This window comes from Callorhinchus milii, unplaced genomic scaffold (assembly GCF_018977255.1).
Source record: "Callorhinchus milii isolate IMCB2004 unplaced genomic scaffold, IMCB_Cmil_1.0 Scaffold8, whole genome shotgun sequence".
Lineage (NCBI taxonomy): Eukaryota > Metazoa > Chordata > Chondrichthyes > Chimaeriformes > Callorhinchidae > Callorhinchus > Callorhinchus milii.
In genome coordinates, this window is record NW_024704749.1 from 22,165,464 (window position 1) to 22,185,595 (window position 20,132).

At 44.1% G+C, this 20,132-nt stretch overlaps 1 protein-coding gene across 4 annotated transcripts in view; it reads left to right on the top strand.

Annotated features, from left to right (window-relative positions):
- The window catches only part of LOC103184610 (disabled homolog 2-interacting protein), an 81,115-nt gene that overhangs the window by 59,811 nt on the left and 1,172 nt on the right, over positions 1 to 20,132 (top strand). For all 4 annotated transcript variants that reach the window (XM_042337263.1, XM_007902724.2, XM_007902726.2 and 1 more), the window contains exons 5-12: positions 4,449 to 4,593; positions 6,047 to 6,191; positions 8,302 to 8,538; positions 9,048 to 9,249; positions 10,729 to 10,910; positions 12,302 to 13,172; positions 19,065 to 19,267; positions 19,857 to 19,944. In XM_042337263.1, coding sequence (XP_042193197.1) covers positions 4,449 to 4,593; positions 6,047 to 6,191; positions 8,302 to 8,538; positions 9,048 to 9,249; positions 10,729 to 10,910; positions 12,302 to 13,172; positions 19,065 to 19,267; positions 19,857 to 19,944 — 2,073 coding nt within the window. The remainder of the gene's footprint in view (positions 1 to 4,448; positions 4,594 to 6,046; positions 6,192 to 8,301; positions 8,539 to 9,047; positions 9,250 to 10,728; positions 10,911 to 12,301; positions 13,173 to 19,064; positions 19,268 to 19,856; positions 19,945 to 20,132) is intronic.

A 20,132-nucleotide genomic window follows, 5' to 3' on the forward strand; every position in this document is an offset into this window, starting at 1 on the left:
CGGGCAGGGCGAAATGTTAGGCAAGTTTCCTTACTCCACACACCTCTGTTTACCTAGCAGCAAATGGGAACCCTGTTGTTAGTCAATTGGCAGATCAGTTTCCAGAGGTAATAACGTCTTAAAAGAAACTTTTTTCAAAAAGAATAATTTGCTCACCCAATCCGTGATTGTTTGTGGGACAATGGGCTGCCAGGTTTTGTCAACAAAATGTACAGTCAATTCATTTTACAGTTATTATTTATTATTATTAATGCAGTATATTCCGTGAAGGGCTTTGAGACATCTCAAAGACGCAAGGGTTAATATTCAAGTGCAAGTATAATTATTATTATATCAAGTGTAAGGATTATTATTATTTTCCCGGTGCGAGTATTTCTAGAAATCTGCTGGAGAGTGGGTCTTGCTCCTTGTTGTTGACTGGTGGAATGAAGTGCCCCTTAGTGCATTGAGCTGGTCTGATGTATTCACAAGCGAACACAAGAGCTGAGAGATCGGGAGGCGAATAACCAGTGATTAGGTGGAATAGTTAAATGGTTTAGACTTTGAGAGGCAAAGATATTGAGGATGGACACACATCTTCCTGCAGTACTCTCCTCTTTGATAAAAGACGCTAGATAAATCTTCTTAAGCTTGTTATCTCCCCCCCCCCCCCCCCCCCCCACTGTGAAAATATTTGTGGTATAGTACTGGTGACATTTTGTTTTCTTAGATTTCACAATACAGGAAATGGTAGATGGGCTTAATACTGAAATAGCAATGGAGGGGCCGGGCGGACTTTAATACCGAAATAGCGATGGAGGGGATGGGTTTAATGTTGAGATAGTGATTGGTGGGGGGAGGTGAATGGGGCTTTTAAAATAGCAGTGATTTGTTAATTGGGAGCAGATTTGCAACAGGATTAAAGAATGAGGTTGTGAGCAAAACTGAGCACTTATAGCCCGAAGCCTTGCTGTAAAAATGTGATTAGATTTCACTTTCCATCTGTGTTGGTTTACAAAATTGCCTAAAATTTTATGAATTGCCGCCCGAGTGCAAATAATAACTGCAATCAAGCATTCTGTCGCACTGAGCGGCCAGAAATGGGAGCAATAATACTCAAAGAAGCAAGACCTCATGTCTCGCACATTGTTTAAGAAGCCTTCAGCCCTGGGTTGTGATTGACCGGCTCGGCCATGGCAGGTTTGAGAGACGTTGAGTGAAAGGTTTAATTATGTTAATATCTAACCCAGTGGGAAATGTAATTACAGGTTAACATTCGCACTAATGCCGTCACCGTAAGATGCCATGAAACAGTCTTGTCTCATCATTTCAGTGGGAAAATTATTCATTAATCTACTTAGTATGATTCTCGTGCTCAGGTTCAGCATAATTCACGTTCCGGTGAAGTCAGATAATATAGTTTCAGTGTCATACGCCTGCTTCTGCAAGTAGCTCATTTTCCTCGCTACCATTAAAAATAACACACGTTACCAGTAATTCTAACGCTCATCTACAGTAGTTCAGCAATAGAGTGGATTCGGAAAGGCTTTGGTGAAAGACGACTGTGAGGCGGTAGCTCGATTAGGAAGTGGAGAGAATATTTGTGCGCGATAATGAAGTGCTTTCAGAGCTGGACCAAAGCGAGAGTGAGTTAGCACAGGGGTCAGTGACTGCTAATTAAGGGGAAGTGAGCAAGCCTTCAGGGTATGAAAGGTAAAAGTACAATGGAGGGACAAGGTTAAAGTATCATTGTGGTGTCTATGAGCACTGACAGTCCAAATGTTAATTGTCTCGGTGCTAATTATCTGATAGCCAGAACCACAGGCTAATTAGATGTGGAATCTTCCATTTTATAGAGAGAGAGAGAGCATTTCCATCATCATTAGTTGCCCTTCAAAAGTACCAACAACTCATTGATGTGCAACTGGTGTAATGGAAAGTAAAAATCCCTGTGGCTTGTTTTACTAAAAAGCAAAGTTCTCATTTAGACTTCCCGCCAGTGATGTGTTTTGTGATCTTAACGTGTCACCCTTTAGTGAGACTTTCTTGACTCATGTGCCAACATACCTCTTATTTTAGAACGAGCCTGTCTCCTATTTCTTTCTTTTGTCTGCCAGATAAACAGCGGTGGCGACAGCGATATTGCCCTCGGTTTGTACTGCTGCCAGCAAAACTCAGTTGCTAGTTTATTAACTATTAAAGAGTCAGCCACACAAGCAGCTCCTTCGTAACCTTAAGGAACAGTTTTCCCACATGCCCCAATCACAGCAGTGAGGCTCCAACGCATTCCATTCATAGGTTGGCCTAATTTATATAGTACTTGGCGAGTGAGTGTGCAAGGTGCAGTATAGACACAGCCCAAAGCTATTACAGTCATTAATTCCCCAGTTCTAAGCTCAGGAATTCTACAAATTATTTGCCGTTTTTGAAATTAGCTGGTTGTTTTTCTACACAATTAAATATAATAAGCCTAGCACAGCCATTTCTCCACAATCTAAAGATCTGAATTCAGAGACAATCCAAAGTAATCCTTCTGCATGTCCCCCGTCACAGTGTTTCTGCTGCTTCTAGGTTAAAGTCCGAGACTGTGGTGTTATTGGAGCAAATTGCAACCAGGCTGTTCATTCATCCCTGACGTTATTATATAAGTAGAGAGGAGCTCTGAGCCCCCAGCTCAATTGAAAGGAACTCCCCCTCCCACTGATTATGAAAATGGTTTCCTTGCTGTGCTGAACCAGGGCTCCTGGCCACATCTCTCGTGGGTTGTCTGGATTAGACACGTGAACTGTAGAAACATCAAATGAGAAATATCAGACAATGTTAAGGAAGCTAAAATCTTCCTCTGCTTTTGGTCAACATCCTTTATTCCCCTTGCTTGGTGCTCTCTATTGTACATGTAAAGCACTTTTGAGGCATTCATGCATTGTGAAATGCAATGTACAAGGGCAAGTTGTAACGGCTGAACTGAAAAATTGGTCTAACAATGTTTTGCGGGACTAAGTTGCACCATAATCAAGGTTGTAAATTCACTGGGGGAAAAAAAGAGGAGAGGGGATCTAATAGAGAGGTCTGTGAAAATCTGAAAGGTCTTGAGAAGGTAGATTATGAAAGATTATTCACATTAGTTGGTTAATCAGTAACAAAAGGATGTAAACTCTGTATTGTCGCTGGAGTGAGATCACAGAATGCTACAAGTGGTTACTGAGCCAGAGACAATGACATTTAAAGGTAAATTTTATAAGAGTGTAAAGAGGAAGAATGTAGAAGGATTTGGGAAATAGCAGGAAATTGGGAATGGATGGTTCCGATGGGTGTCTGCCAGGCCAACTGACTTCCTTTTGTGCTTTGATTTCAATGATTTGAAGACTCACATAACACTCATCCTGTTTTCAGCTCAAACCCTGCTAGCTCGCTGTTAAGTGGCCACAGGCCTACAGAGGTAATCTGCTCAGGTCTGCCTTCTGTTTTAGTATTCCTGCCTGGAACTCATGAAACCAACACTGCTGACAGTTTTAGCCGTGCTCGATTCTGAGCCCTACAGCAGTGCTCTGAAGCGAGCAGTTTACAACTTCCCTGCTTAGTGTCCCTCAGGATTTCACTTGGCAATTTCTCTGGGTTTTTTTTCCTTCTTCGATTCAAAGCCCGCAAGTGCCTGAAGAGACTGCTTTGTGTTAGAGAGGAGCCTTGACAGGTTGCATTGCTCCATGTGCTGCTTTATGAAACCAAGGCAGACCAGATTGACACGGAGATAGATGAGGTTGCTAGTTTTCGCCACTGTAAGTCACTCTATGAAATGCCTCATCTACTGAAGAGGTTTGGTGTGCTCGACACCCCAGGCTCTGTTTGTCGGGATAGAGATTCAGCTCCAGCAAAACCGCAGGTGAAATTCCTCATTCTGAGGAGGTGTTTGAGGAACTGAAACATCAGGTTGAGCCCAGGACATTGGAGTCATTTACGCTAAGACTGTATATAAAACAATGTTAGGAAGGATGTGATCAAATCAACTGAAGGACTTTAAGAACATAAGAATTTGCTGGTGAAAGAAGACCAAGGTCCATCTAGTTCACCTTCCACCATCCTGACAGTCGCATAAATCTACCTAACTTGTTCTTGAAACAAACGACTCTTTCTGCTTCCACCGTCTATCTCCCCAGGGAGCCTGTTCCGTATGTTTACTCCTCGCTCACTGAAGTAATGTTTCCGCAGGTTTGTTCTGAATTTACCCCCCATCAATCGCAGGCCGCGTCCTCTGGTTCTACTGTTCATTTTTAATCTAGTGTTCTTTGTTCATCTGAACCTCTCCTGTGACCTTATCCTTAAAGCTAGTACGATCAGTTCACTGGAGAGAGAGGAGGTGAGCTCGGGCTTTGGGAAGGAGAAACTACATGCGTGTAATGATGCAATGTCCACAGGTTGCTATCATGTACTGGAATCTGCTGAGCACTGACTTTCCTCGCTTTCCTTCACAGGATTTCCTGACTGACCTGATGATGTCAGAGGTGGACCGGTGTGGAGATAACGAACACCTAATTTTCCGGGAGAACACTTTAGCAACCAAAGCCATCGAGGAGTATCTCAAACTGGTTGGCCAAAAATATCTACAAGATGCACTGGGTACGTGCTTAATGGAGAGCGGCAAAAGTAGAAGAAATAAACTTGTAGCTCCATTGTGTTTTTTCCCCTCGTCCTGCCTTCAGTCTTTGGGGCAACTGTATGTACGTTGTACGTGCCTGAGCTGCTTCTGTGTGTTGTTGCATTTTGTGTCTCTTGGGAGTATCAGGGAAGATATTGTTCGAGGCTTGGCTCGAAGAACAGAGAGAAACTATAATGTTGTTTGGTTTAAAATCTTGGGCCTGAAATTCCACCCAGTCTTAAACTTTAAGATGATACACAGTCAGGGGGGGGAAACATCTTAACTCAATTCTTCATTTGGAAGCTGTTTTTCTTAAAAGAACCGGCTTCCAAATAATAATAATAATTCTTGCATTTAGTATAGCACGTATCACTTTGTTGAGACATCTCGAAACGCTTCACAGAATATACTGTAATGTGTATCGACTGTGTATTTATGGATGAAACATGGCAGCCAATTGTGCACAGCAATGTCCCACAAACAGCGCTAGAGACCTATAGCCAGGGAGCCTCACTGGCTGACCTCAAGTGGGGAGATATTAAAGAGTTGTTATGCACGTCTCATCGAGTCTGGCTTAGATTTGAACCGTTTGCAGTGAAGTTCCGTGCAGAAGGATCTGTTGCTCTAATGGTTTAATGGTAAACGATCGGGGTATACAGTACAGTACTTACATCAATAATGTAAGAAGCTCGTTTCACTTTTTGATCTATTTTGTTTCTGGGATGTCGTGGCCGCAGATGAGCTGCTGCCGCGTTTGCCTGCAGAACATCGATCACTTCGCTTCTAATCAATCTTTGTGAAGTGCCTTTGAGATGTTTATCTTATGTGAAAGGTCCGGTATAAATGTAAGTTGTCTTTGGCGACTGATGCTTTTGAAACTTGTTAATGAAACGTTGCTTTTCGTGTGGATGTTTGCACGCAGGCACAGAGATTTTGTTGCCTTTTCCCCATCGGTAAAAACCAATTGCCAGTTTCACATGATGTATGGACACATAATGCAATTCATGATTAGAGAAGGGCTTGATTGNTTTTTTTTGATCAGCTGGGTGTCTGACACATGACGGAAACCCATCACCATACTTAAGAGTTTCCAAAACAAATTGAGAATTCCATGTATCCCACCTCCACATGGAACGTGAGAGGTTTGTTTTTTTAAGCGCTCCGAGATGCCGTCCAGAGTGAAGGCCGTGATATAAATGCAAGTTGTTGTTAGAATGGAATGCGTGTTCTCTCTCTCTCTCTCTCTCTCTCTCTCTCTCGCGCGCGCTCTCTCTCTCTCCTCTCTCTGCCTGGAGGGACACATCCTGCTTACCTAATTCCGGAAAGTAACAGTGCTTGAAAAGGTAGATTTGGTTTCTTCACGATCAAAGTTACATCTGCAAAAAATGTAGCCGTGGGATTTGGTGTGTAATTTCTCAATTCCACTTCCAACAGGAGAATTCATCAAAGCTCTTTACGAGTCGGATGAGAATTGCGAGGTGGATCCGAGCAAGTGCTCACCAGGGGACCTAGTGGAACACCAGAGCAACCTGAAGATGTGCTGTGAACTGGCATTTTGCAAGATCATTAACTCTTACTGGTCAGTTAGTTTCCTGTCTCTGTGCAGATTGACATCTCTAACTCTTCTGCGTTTATTGTCATGTGTACTTGTGAGAGCTTTGTTTTGACACAGGCGGAAACCCATCACTGGTGCTTAAGAGTCTCCAAACCAAACTCAGAATTCCATGCATCCCACCTACACATGAAAATCCCAGAGATAGATTGTTGGAGTGGAATACTCACTCTCTCTCTCTCTCTCTCCCCCCCTGGAGAGACGCACCATAATTCCGGAAAGTATAAGGCGAGGTTGGCGAGAGCCAAGGCTTGTGGGGTTCAGCAACAAATGTGGGCTGTTTAGACTGGAAACCTGTATGCCGATTAGCAGATCTTTGTTATAATCGTGAACATCAATTATTCTGTTTAATCTTTGTTGTGTTTTGGCAAATTCCTCATTTTGCATAACCAGCAGTTACAGGGATTAAGCAAAATGCTGCTAAAATACTTTCCATCTGTTTCCTGTTGCTGACTCACTGGTTAGGGGTAATCCTGCCTGTAAGAAACCAAACTTGGTGGATCATAATAATAATCCTTGCATTTGATGTAACGCCTTATCACGTCTTCGAGACGTCTCAAAGTGCTTCTCAGAATACACCGTAAAGTGAATTAATTGTACATTTTGTGGGCGAAACGCAGCAGCCAATTGCGCATAGCAGCGTCCCACAAACAGTCGTGGATTGAGTGGCCAATTTATTATTGGTCGTCGTCGTCCCCCACTGTCCCTCTCCTGCTCTAATGACCTTGTCATGCAGACGATGTAAGGAGCAGGGCTCCAACATGATTCGTGCCAATTCAGATGCCTTGCACGATGAACAGATGAACTAATGCTGTAGCTTCTGTGAGAAACTCATTCATTTTTCCAATCTGACCCCAACCCCTGCCCCCGCATCGCCCCAAATTCAGATCCACAGCCACCCTTTGTATAGCACATCTTTTGCAACAGAAAGAGTAAAGCAGATACGTTCAGTGTACGATGTAAAGCGCATCTCTCTAAAAACTAGTTGGTTTCCTCAGTGGAGACACACATCATTGCCAACTCTTCAGCTCTGCTGGGAGGTCACCGAGACTTCCCACGGCAGCTCTCAGGTTAACGCCCTCAGCCAGCAGAGATACAATACAACATCTGTTCGTACAAAAGAACCGCCTTTTTGTGACCCTTTTTTCGATATGGGAAAAGCTGACCCTTTTAAACTCTTTCACGGTATTGTGCTCTGGGACACTACCCTGCACGAGGGGCGCTTTATAAATCCAAGTTGTTGTCATATTGAATTATCATAAGTCAAAGACAGTTTTGCCTTTTTTTAAAGCTTCATTCTTTGTTGTGTTTTGATGATTGACAGCTTTTGGTAAGTGTGTTTCATGTAAAAGTGCCTGAAACTGCAGCAGAATGCAATCATCAGACATTGTGGTGCTGCCTGTCAGATTAGAGTAGTGGTTCTGCCGGTTTTAAACATGGTTTAACCCCCTCTGCTTCAGATGTCCAGAGGACACGGCCTGCGATTGAAGGGAGGTAAATTCAGAACAAATCTGCGGAAACACTACTTTAGTGCGTGAATGGCAAACTTATGGAACAGGCTCCCTAGGGAGACGGTGGAAGCAGAAAATGTCAATTTGTTCAAGAACAAATTAGATAGATTTCTGTTAGGAAATAATATCTTGGGATACAGTATGCAGTTTGGGACACGACATGTCAAGCAACTGCCAGGATAAATAAACAATCCTTGCATTTGATATAGTGCTTTTCACGTCTTCTAGACATCTCAAAGCGCTTCACAGAATATACTGTAAAGTGATTGACTGTATGTTTTATGGACAAAAAGCGCCAGCCAAATGCACACAGCAGCGTCCCACAAACAGTCATGGATCGAGTGGCCAAATTATTATTATATTTTTTCTTGAGGGATTATTATCAGGCGTGTGAAACTTGCCCAAGGTTTCACCCTGCCGGGAATCGAACCCAGGTCTCTCGCTTGCGAGGTGGGTAGTAGGATGGTGGAAAGCGAACTGGATGGACCTTAGTCTTCTTTCATCTAGCAAATTTGTACGTTGTTAGATATGGCAAACTTGCTAACTTTGCAGAAATTGTTCCACAGTGTGTTCCCGCGGGAGCTGAAGGAGGTGTTTGCATCCTGGAGGCAGGAATGCAGTAACCGTGGCCGGCCTGACATCAGCGAGAGGCTCATCAGTGCTTCCCTCTTCCTGCGATTCCTCTGCCCGGCTGTCATGTCGCCCTCCCTCTTCAACCTTCTGCAGGAATACCCAGACGACCGCACCGCTCGCACTTTGACCCTCATTGCCAAAGTTACCCAGAACTTAGCAAACTTTGCCAAGTAAGTTTTTTGGTTCCAGTTTTTGCACTGTGGCTGGTAGGCACGTAGCAACAGGAGGGGCTCATCCATCTATTAAGCGGAACATCTCATTTCTCATGTGTTCGGTTTGTTCCAGCACATCTCTTCACCAGATTAAACGGTTTATCCCTTTCATATAATGGTGAAAATGTAGCAACCATGTTACTGCACTTGGCAGTAATTACTGCAAGGTACTTTTGAGACATTTTCACGTGTAAAAGTTGAAGAGTGAGAGCAGCTTGTGTGTGAAGTATTACGCAAGGCTGCTTTATAGTTGTGAAGCTACTCCAATGACTACGACTTGTTGGGTGTTAAAAGTGTTTTATTGCTCAATTGACTGTTAGTTTGTGGGATGTGAAATTCTCTGATTAAAGGATGGAGACTCGAGTACTTTGAGATATTTGCATATGTGAAAGGTGTGTTTTAGATGCAAGTTGTTATACTTAATGTTGAGACCCAACAATTAAGATTTTGATCCTGTTCTCCTTCAGGTTTGGTAGCAAAGAGGAATACATGTCTTTCATGAATCAGTTCCTTGAACACGAGTGGACCAACATGCAGCGATTCCTACTGGAGATATCCAACCCAGAGACCATATCCAATACAGCAGGCTTTGAGGGTTACATTGACCTGGGACGAGAGCTCTCCACCCTGCATTCACTGCTTTCAGAAGTGGTTTCCCAAATGGATCAGGTACAGTTTACATTGTTAGGTGGTAGATCCCAGAAGGAAGCCATTCAGATTCATGTCTGTGTTGGTTCTCTTTGGCTCTTCACTGGAGTTCTCGAACTCTATTCCTATTCCCTGCTCTTTCCCTTTCACTTCTACATTGCTAAATGGAGAATTCGGTATAATTCCTTATGTATAAAACTGATCAAGATGACAAGATTATTTCGCTTTGAAGGAAATTCTTCTTTAAGTCAGTGATAATGTATTTCATTAAAGGTGTCCATCAAATGATCTGCTAAGTCTGAGGGGGTCTCTTGGGGCTGAGCTGAATCCATATTATGAGCGTTATTTACCCTGAGTGCCACTATTGTAGAACTATTCCTCTCACTCTTCTGTTGATCTGGAGACTGATAATTGGAAGAGAAGACTAGATTGAATTGGCTAAAGAAAGTCTGGTTGTAACTGCTTTTACAGCATTTCAAATGTTCAGAGCCCTAGAAAGGTGTGGGAAAGAGTAACATTGTTGATAAGGGAAGAGAGTTAATGGAAAAGGCTATTTGTAACCATACACTCGGGAGGTCCAAGTTAATTTGGATGGAAACTTGCAGCAGCCAAAGTGAAGGGAGTTGAGCATTGCTTCAGATCGCTCGAGTAGAAAGACAAGATAGATGAGAAACTATTGGAATAAGCAAAGAGTACGTCAGGGAAAATAAGGTAATAATTCCGGGTGATTTTAATTGCCACGGATTAAAGTTAAATGAGGATTGGGATATTTCAAACAGCAGAGGGAAATTTATGGTCTTAGCTGGTGGATAGTTTTGGGGGCTGTCAAATGAGGTTCTGTTCCCATTAAGTTGAATGTTGTGGGACAGAAAGCAGCCAAGAATAACAGTGATACCAGGTTTCATGGACTGTGAGGGGAGAAAATGGCATTGAGCGGAGAATGACATACAAGGTTAATATTCAGATTTACGCCAAAAGGTAAAAATAATGGGAAGCGAAACTGAACCATTGAAACATTTCAAATGTGAAGTAAATTCAGAAACTGAAATTTCATTGAAAATTGTTCATTGTTGAAACGAGGTGAAAGATATGAGGTGGTGAGGACCAGGGGGTGTCAAATGGTAATTGCTGAAAGCAACACTCGTGTGTTTATGATGCGATACGTAATAAGATTCTCCAGTGATCAGTGTGTGTGAAAGACCCCGGTGCAGTGTAGCCCTCTCACAAAAACTCATTCCAATGAGTGAGACTCTTATTTCTGGATCCCCGCGTTGATTTGCTGTTTCCCCGTGTCTCCTCTCCCACGCATTGTTTTTCACGTGTTTCTGATGGATGGCTGTTTATCTAATGCATTATCCATTAGTCTGCAAATTCACTGCTCTGAATCCAGCCTCGTGATCTTCAATCTGTTGCATGCTCCATAACTCTCGTTGCTCTACAAACATCTGTGCACATCAGCCAGCTGTGTGGTCAGTCACAATCAACACTTATTTTCTTCAGGCTACTGCAGCAAAGCTTGGACCTTTGCCTCGTATATTAAGAGATGTCAATGTGGCTCTCGCCAACCCAGGGGCTGTCTCGGTGTCAGCCATCTCTGATCCGTGCACTTCCACTCCGAATGCCACCAGCAGCAGCCTCTCCTCGGGGCTGCAGAAGATGGTCATAGACAACGACCTGAGTGGGTGAGTGTGAACATTGTCGCTCTTTAGCTCAAGCTCTTCAATGTGACATTTCTTAGTCACAGTCAAGCTTCCCACCAGAGTGCTCACCGTGCAGAAAGGAGGCTAGATTGCACAAAAAAGCATTTAGATTGCATTGGACGCAAATCATGATACAATACAATTCAGAATTAATTTTGTAAAGCGCTTTCACGTCGGGAGGACGTTCCAAGGCACTGCTGAACAGTAAGGGATTTGGATCTGAGCTGGGGTTTGGGATTAGGAAGGGTGCAGGGCAGGGAGGATAGGAGGGTGATGAAAGAACATGGCATAAATTGGGCATAACATTCCCCCTGTGAGTTACTCTTTCCATACCATGTTGCTCTCTTCACCAGAGGCTCTGAGAGTCCCTGGGCTCACAGTTCCCTCCAGTCTACTCCCAACGACCTCGTCTCATCCCAATCCATCCCATCACTTGTTATATAAAATGAGATCCCACCAAACGCCGGGACTTGTTTTGACATTCCCAGTGATATTTCTCTTCCGGATCAGCTCCCGGATTCCTTAAGTTCGAAAGGGCTTGAGGAATATTGTATGGAAAGCATTCGGATAGCTATTCCTTCGTTTATTATTTATTGTACCAACTATAGTGTAATAGCAATGCCTGCCTAGACTGTCCTTGACAAGGAGTTCAGCCTGCAGCTTCGGTGCTTAATCAGCGCACAATCTATTTATTGTCTTGGCCACTCTCCTGACAGCCGGAGTTAGCATTTAATTAAATGGCTGCAATAAGTGACTTCCTCTCTTCCGACTGCTTTACTTTCAAAACTGGTTTTGCTAAGAACCATCTACGAGTCAGCTTCCCGCAGCGAGATACCGAGCCTCAAAGGGCAGCAACGTGTCTTGTGAACGCCTTGAGCTGTTGCAAATCATTTAAAACTCTCAGTAGGCATGCAAGGGAGAAGCAGGAACATCAGGAGAGAGAGAAAAAGAGGCCAAAACGGCCAACAAAAAGCATTAGTTAAATCTCTTTCTCTTGTACGGTATAGAAAGCCCAATTGTTTGCCCATCGTGTTTGTGCTAGCTTTCTGAAAGAATTATCCACTCCCCTGCCTTCCCCCCCAAACCCCATTTCTGCACACATTCTCAGATTTTCATTTTTCAAATATTTCTCTGTAGATTTTATTGTGTCCAGGAGGATGGCGGGTTTTTTGCTACTTATAAGGCAGGATAGAAGGATAAAAGCTGGATTAAAGCTGGGCTTCTCTTGCTTATTTTCTCTGTTTAGAAAGCACTTGACAAACGTATCGTAGAGGGAGTATAGTAAGACCATAACGTCTGATTCAGTCAGAGTAAAATGTGATTGTTTTACTGTTATCATTCCAATTGCTATCTTGCTTTTTTCCCCCTTTCAGTTTATTAGACTTTACGAGGTTACCCTCTCCTACCCCAGAAAACAAGGAGTTATTTTTTGTCACAAGGTCCTCAGCTGTGCAGTCCTCGCCCGCTCGCAGTTCCAGCTACTCTGAGACCAACGAGCCTGACCCGCAAATGCCCAATGGCAGCAAAAGCCTTTCAATGGTCGACCTGCAGGACAATCGCAGTTTGGACAGCTCGCCCAATGCCCCCAGCGTGGGCGACCCCATGAACGACAGCCAGGGATCCAGCGTATCCGTGCCCCCCATAATGTGGCCGACCCAACGGGCACCGCTCCCCCCACAGAGCACCGCTCCCACACTCTGCCGAAAGCCAGGACAGACAGTGGGCACTCCCAGCTCCGACAGCACGCCCCCAGCACGGCCTCATCTCCTGGCACCGTTATCCTTCCAGAATCCGGTCTATCAGATGGCTGCGGGCATCCCCCTCTCGCCCCGGGGAGTAGCGGAGCCCGCGATGGACCTCCCCACCTCTCTCAGCAGCGCCGAGGAGCTGATCCTGGCCAAGCACACCCTCCACGGCCACACCAGCATGGAGGACTTTGCCCGGCGCTCCGGGGAATTCTCGCGGAGGCAGCTCTCGCTGACGGAAAAAATGACCCAGGCCTCGGTGCCGAGACAGAGCAGCGTAGGGCCACAGCGGCGAATAGACCAGCCCCCGCCGGCAGCCAGAGGTAGGACGCCACCCGCCATGTTAATCAACCCCCCGCAGTATCCCAGGCCCTCCAGCGGGGGCATGGCCCCAGCCTCCTCTGAGTGGCCGAGCAGTGGAGCCAAGGTGCGGCAGCAATCCTCGTCTTCCTCCAAGGGAGACAGCCCCGAGATGAAGCAGCGTGCTGTGCACAAGCAGGTGAGATTCCCCCAACTGCTCGCGAGATGCACACCAGACTGTAAACCTGCAGCCGTGTACCCAGAATCGGGCTGCGACAATAATAATAATTCTTGTATTTGATAAAGCACCTTATCACATTGTTGAGACGTCTCAAAGCGCTTCACAGAATATATTGTAAAGGGGATAGAGTGACTATTTTTTGTGGGTGAAACACATCCGCCAATTGCGCACAGCAGTGCCCCACAAACAGTCATGGATTGAGTGACCCCAATTTTTTTTTGAGGGATTGTTTCCCCCAGAAAGCAATCCGACTGCCAACTATGTTCCTACTTGCTGCGAGGTAAACAGAGGCGTCTGATGTAAGGAAACTTGCCTAAGGTCTTGCTCTGCCCAATGTTCCATGCATCTTAAGCTTGGTTTAACCCAAATGCTGGTGTGCAGAGTGACAGTAACTCAGCGCCCCAACCTGTTACTAAGTAGAGCGCTTGGGACGTCCAAACAAAATAGAATGCTTTCAGAATGATCCTTCAAAGGCTCAGTTCTTCCCTCCAACACATACACGTATGGACGTTTCAAAAGGGGGCGGGAACCTGGCCTATTGCTGAGGCCAATTCCTGGGCCCTCAGCACCTGTTTGAATCTCTAGAATCTTTGTGGTACACAAGGCTTGGTTTGACTTCAGACCGTGGCTTTACTAACCGATCCATCACTGGACCCAGCCCGCCTGCACCTTTATACTTCCCCATAAGCTTTATTATGTAGTGGGATTCACAAAGATGTTCCAGGGTCAAGGCACGCGGAGCTTAATGATCATTGCTGCCCACAGTTCTGAATGAAATTGGGCGAGTTTGCTTGTTAGCTGGCTGATATCTTACCAGCCGGTTGTGTCGGGTATTTACCCGATCCGTGAAATGAGCCGGCTTGTTTCCATGGTGATGGTGTCCCTCTGATGTTGCCTGCGGCTCTCATCTCTCTGAAGCTCGTGTGGCTGGCATGTCTGCTGGCTGCTGCGTGAGATCTGTGCTCCAGCAAAGCCACTGAAACATTCATAGATAGACCAACTCTACACTTAGCTCGTGTCGACAGCAAGCACACATAACCAGAAGCAATTTAATGTAAAGTGGAGGTAACTGAGTTAATTGTACTTTACAAATGATGTGGGAAATGAAAATTGGTGTACCTTTTCTTTTCCAATTTACTGGTTGAGAAATGAGGTTCAGGTCGCTCACTGAGGCCCAGTGTATGATATACCGGGAGGATCACTCAACCCTGCACCAGCATCGCACTTTAGCGACCGCACTGTGACTAGGATAATAGTAACGATAATAATTCCGGCATTTGATACAGCGCCTTATCACGTCTCGGAGACGTCTCAAAGCGTTTCACTGGATATACTGTAAAGTGTAGTGACTGTATATTTTGTGGGCGAAATGCAGCAGCCAATTGCGCACAGCAGCATCCCACAAACAGTCGTGGATTGAGTGACTAGTAGTGGGTAGTGAGCACAGTACGCAGACCACACCTGAGCTGTGAAATTTTTCAAGCTGTTAGTCTTAACATTGTGCCAAAAAACTTAGGATTCCGCCGAATGTTACAACAATAATAATAATAATTCTTGCATTTGATATAGGGTATTATCACATTTTTAAGATGTCTCAAAGCGCGTCACAGAATATACTGTGAAGTAAATTACTGTATTTTGTCATAAATTCACCTCTTGCTGTGCTTATGGTGATTTCAAAATACCTGGCTTTCATTTTAAGGCAAAACAGGGCTTGAGACTGAGGGTGTGAGGGATTTCAGGCGCCTGATCTTCACTGGTAAATCCTGGGCTGACATTTGGAAAGGACGCAGTATCACAGGACACGCTCACACTGGGCAAGTCACTTGATCCTTTCACCATGTGACAAAGTTGACTGAGTTTATTCGTGAGGAGTTCTGTACTGATGACAGCTGTGTTAACCACCATCTATCTATCTGCTCAGTGTGGCACTAACCAAGCTTGTTTTTTTTTTAACCTGAACATTGGAAAAATTCCACAGACAGAAAATGACTAGTTTTGCACAGGAGCCACCGAAATTGCAAGCCGCCCACTCTCTTAATTAGTGGAATTATTTTTACGCAATTTGGTTGCAGGTAGGGGACTGAAGTGAAATCCTACTGTTAATATCCCCCAAAAATGATTATCTTAGATTGCAGAATGTGACATTTAATTAGGTCCTATCTTTGAGCAGCCAGCAAATATTCACCTCCAGAGTTCAAAGAGAAGTTATTTTGATCTGGTGTTGAATGTGATTTTCCCACTCTTGAGTGTGGTCTGATTATGATTTGTCCTGAATGGGTGGATTGAATTTTAATAATAATAAAAATAATCCTTGCTTTTAATATAGCACCCTATCACGTCATTGAGACGTCTCAAATCGCTTCATAAATTTACTGCAAAGTGGATTGACTGTATTTGTGGCCATTTTGCCACAAAACACCCTTTTACAAAGATTTATTAGGACTTGGCAACGATTGCATTCTTACCAGCTTGTTTGTGTCTACCCAGGTACTGATGGTGAAAATTCAAACTAACAATCTGACATGTCCTCGTGAAGCTGTTACACTCAATCCAATCACCCAAATATTAGAGTTCAGGCATACAGTGGGTTACAGTACTTAATTTTGGCAAATGTGGCAGCTAATCTGCCGTTAGCAAATGGCATGTGAGTAAGTTTGTTCCCTATACACAGTTAACATAGAGATCACATTGTGGACATAGCTTGATAAACTAATCACATGGCTTCCAGTCCCAGCATGAAGCAGACTTTGTAATCAGGAATGTTCCCACAGTACATCAAGCATTGAAGTACCATGGATTATCAGAACCTCTTATCTGTTCAATAGCTTGTTCCTCAAATTCTACTGCCATCACCTTGAGTCATTGGTCAAAAATTAATAATAATTTGATCACTCAATCCATGACTGTTTGTGGGACACTACTGTGAGCAGTTGGCTACTGTGTTTCGCCCACCAAATACACAGTCAATTCACTTTACAGTGTATTCTGTGAAGCGCTTTGAGACATCTCGAAGACATGATAAGATGCTATATCAAATGCAAGGATTATTATTATTCGAGAAAGTCAGTCTCTTCGAATGAAGTTCACAATCACCAAGAATTTGTTATGATGGGGTTTGACTGTCCTGTGTGGAATGAAATTGCTTCAGTGATGTTTATTGTCTCAAGACCGTTGCTGTTGGTTTAGAAACCCACCGGGGATGTAGGTGACATTGCATGAACTATCTCTCACCAACCGCTCAGTGCTCAATATCCAACCACAGACAAGCCTGCAGTGTTCAACACGTGGAACGTTTCAGGGTTCAGATCGAAAATAATCAGGCAGTGTGTGTACAAGAGGGAGAGAAAAACATTAGCCCAGAAATACCCTTCAGCCCTTTTCCGAAGTACACACCATAAATTCTTTTGAAAGGCTATTAGGTAGATGCTTAAGAGGAGGAATATTGAAGGTTACAGGGAGAGTGGGATTACATTAGCATATGATTCAGTGCAGACTCAATGGGTTGAGTAGCCTGTTGTCTATGCTGTAAACTGTTTCCATTCTGTGGTCTCAAAGACAGGCTGCAACATCTCGCACATAAGAGATTCCTCCCAAATTGAAACTGCAGTTTTTTCGTTTTTGGAGAGAGAGAAAAAAAGATGTGAAAGAATTCTCTGATGAGTATTTTTGCCTCTCCTTCAGAAATTTAATTTTACTCATCATAAGCTAAATATTTTGTGAAAAAAAGCTTGCATCAGCGACATCTGATCAAGTGGCAGATTGAGGAACTAAATCCGTTTGCACCCACCAGCTTGTTTTTGAGCAGTGACCATAATTAAAGCACAGTCTGTTTGCCCAGAGGGGGAACTGATGCATTTTGTAATCATTACTATAGCCATTATTAACACTGAGAGAGCCATCCTGCAGGGTCATTAAACCTGCTTGATACAGTCAGCTGAAGTTATCCCCAAAGCAAGTCAAAATCAAGCCATTTACTTTAGCAGGAACTGGAAGCTCATTGTAATATAAGTGTAATGAAGAGCTTGGAGTGTGACCAATGAAAGCATCTAACCCAGAATTGCTGTTCCTTGCAGGATTAGTAATCCTGTATCGCGCCCCATTACAATCACCAGAGGCTCTGATTAAGGCGGGTTTTCAGTCTATTGGCTTCCGACCTTCCAAATTCCCCCATTAGCATTTTGCCATCACAGCATCAAGCTGTTTCTTAAATACATCCAGCGTTCCATCTTCAACTCCCGTTCCTGTTACTCTGCCTAGCTGTTGATTTTACCTTCTGTGTAAAGAAGTATTTCCTGGTGTGTCCTACAATTGCCCTTCACCTCCTGCATCGGGATCTAATTTAATAATAATCCTTGCATTTGATATCGCCCCTTGTCATGTTGAGACGTCTCAAAGCGCTTCACAGAATATATCATATATAATAGCATATATAATCTATATAATATAAAATATATAATAGAATAATAAATGGTTTCGTCCACAAATATACAGTCAATTCACTTTACAGCATATTCTGTGAAGCGCTTTGAGACATCTCGAAGACGTGAAAAGCGCTATATCAAATGCAAGGATTATTATTATATTGAAAAGTGGATTGATTGTGTATTTTGTGGATCGAAACGTAGCAGCCAATTGCACACAGCAGTGTCCTACAAACACTCGTGAATTGAATGACCACATTTTTTCTTGATGAATTATTACCTCCGGAAAGCGATCTGGCAATTAACTAACAACCAGGTTTCCTACTTACTGCTAGGAAGGTGAAACAGAGGCTTGTGGAGTAAGCAATTTGCCTAAGGTTTTGTACCGCCCGCCCGGGAATTAACAAAAATCAAAACATTCCCTTGTGGAAAAATCCATGATGTGAGCCTCAGCAACAGTTTGTGGCAGAGAATTGCAGATTCCAGCCTCCCCTGTGCATGCGTAGGGAGTAAAGTCAATTCAGTATTAATAAATATTAGTCTTTTTCATCCTTTGATTCTGGGCTTAAGGATTTGATGAGGAACTAATTCTCCACATTGCAAATGAAGCTCACGCCCATATTCCACAGGCCGCAACCCATCAATATTTAATAGAATAGAATTTGATATTAACTACTGCTCTCTGGGAAGGAAGCTGCTTCAGTTGTTTGCTGTGTGTGTAATGGCCACCGCGCCACAGTAGGCGCTGAGCTGCACACCGCTGTGCTCAGTGAATGGCGAATGAAGAAAGAGTAAATTAAACATACGGGGGTCTAATTTGCAGTATTTCTTAACGATCTTAAGGATCTCATAACAATTCTCATTGACTCGTAAGAAGCTCACCCTGGATTGTGTTCTTAGTCAATGTGCATCCAGTTTCCACCGGCCAAATTGTATTTTGTGGGCAATGGTCTGATTTAGAAATGTATTAATCATAATAATAATAATCCTTGCATTTGATAAAGCACCTTATCACTGTGTCTCAAAGTGCTTCACAGAATATACTGTAAAGTGTAGTGACTGTATATTTTGTGGGCGAAAGGCGGCAGCCAATCGTGCTCAGCAGCGTCCCACAAACAAACGTGGATTGAGTGACCAAATTATTATTCTATTTATTTATGTTGAAGGGATTATTAACCCCGGAAAAGCAATCTCCCAATCGCCTAACAACCAGGTTCCTACTTACTGCTGGGTAAACACAGGCGTGTGGAGTAAGGAAACTTGCCCAACATTTCGCCCTGCCCGGGAATGGAACCCAGGTCCTCTCGCTTGCGGGGGTGCTCTAACCACTGAGCTACAGGACTTGACTGTAAACTGAGTTGACTGTATATGTGGTGGGCGCCATGTGCTTTCTATGTTAAGTCTGTTTCTGTCGCTCGGTCGCCAGTACCAGCAGGAGATCGTGATGCTCCAGGACAAGCTGAGAGCCTCCAACAGGAAGCTGGAGGAGTATGAGATCCACCTGAAGAACCAGGAGGAGCAGGCCCAAAAGATGATGCTGGAGTACCAGGCGCGGCTGGAGGAGGGTGAGGAACGTCTCCGCAGACAGCAGGAGGACAAGGACATGCAGATGAAGGGCATCATCAGCAGGTAAGCAGTCAACCCGATGGGCTACTGTAAATACAGAGCAGAGGTGAGCCGGAGACCTTGTTAACAACATGCATTTACAGAGCACACTTCACGTACGATAACATCTCGGGGCCCTCCACAAAGGTGGCTGAGCAAGGGAGGGGGCAACTGACCGTAGGCACGGTTGAAGAGGCTGGAAATTGAAATAAAAACAGAAGTCGCTGGGAACACGCAGTAGTCAGGCAGCATCTATGGAGCGAGGGAAATGAGTTAACGTTTCAAGTCGATGACCTTTCGTCAGAACTGTTCTGATGAAAGGTCATTGACCTGAAACATTAACTAATTTTCCTCTCTCCAAGGGTTGCTAAGCCTGGACTTAAAGACAGATAGGAGGTGGGGGGGTGAAATGGGTAGAGGCAGAGAGTTTCAGAGGCACAGTAGCTCCTGGGTCAGAAAGTTCCACCCCACGCTAGAACTTGAACTCGTATTCCAGGCAGACGCTCCAGTGACCTGTAGCTCAGCAGTGTGTTCTCCCCAGGGTTGGCTGGGTTTCAGACTCTGTTACATGAGCAACATGCGTGAGCTGAAGCTGTCACTTTTCTCCTTCTAGATTAATGGCTGTTGAGGACGAATTGAAGAAAGATCACGCTGAGATGCAGGCAGCCGTGGACTCCAAGCAGAAGATCATTGAAGCCCAGGTCAGCGACACTCTGTTTCACTCTGTACACCGTGGCATTTGTTTACAATGAAGAAGCCCTCACTCCTCCTCACACTCGCATACACACACCAAACCTTGAGGCGTAGGAACAGAAGGCCATTCACACCATCGAGCCTTTTCTGCCTGTTTCTTGAATCACGGCAAATATGTAATCCTATCTTTTAATCT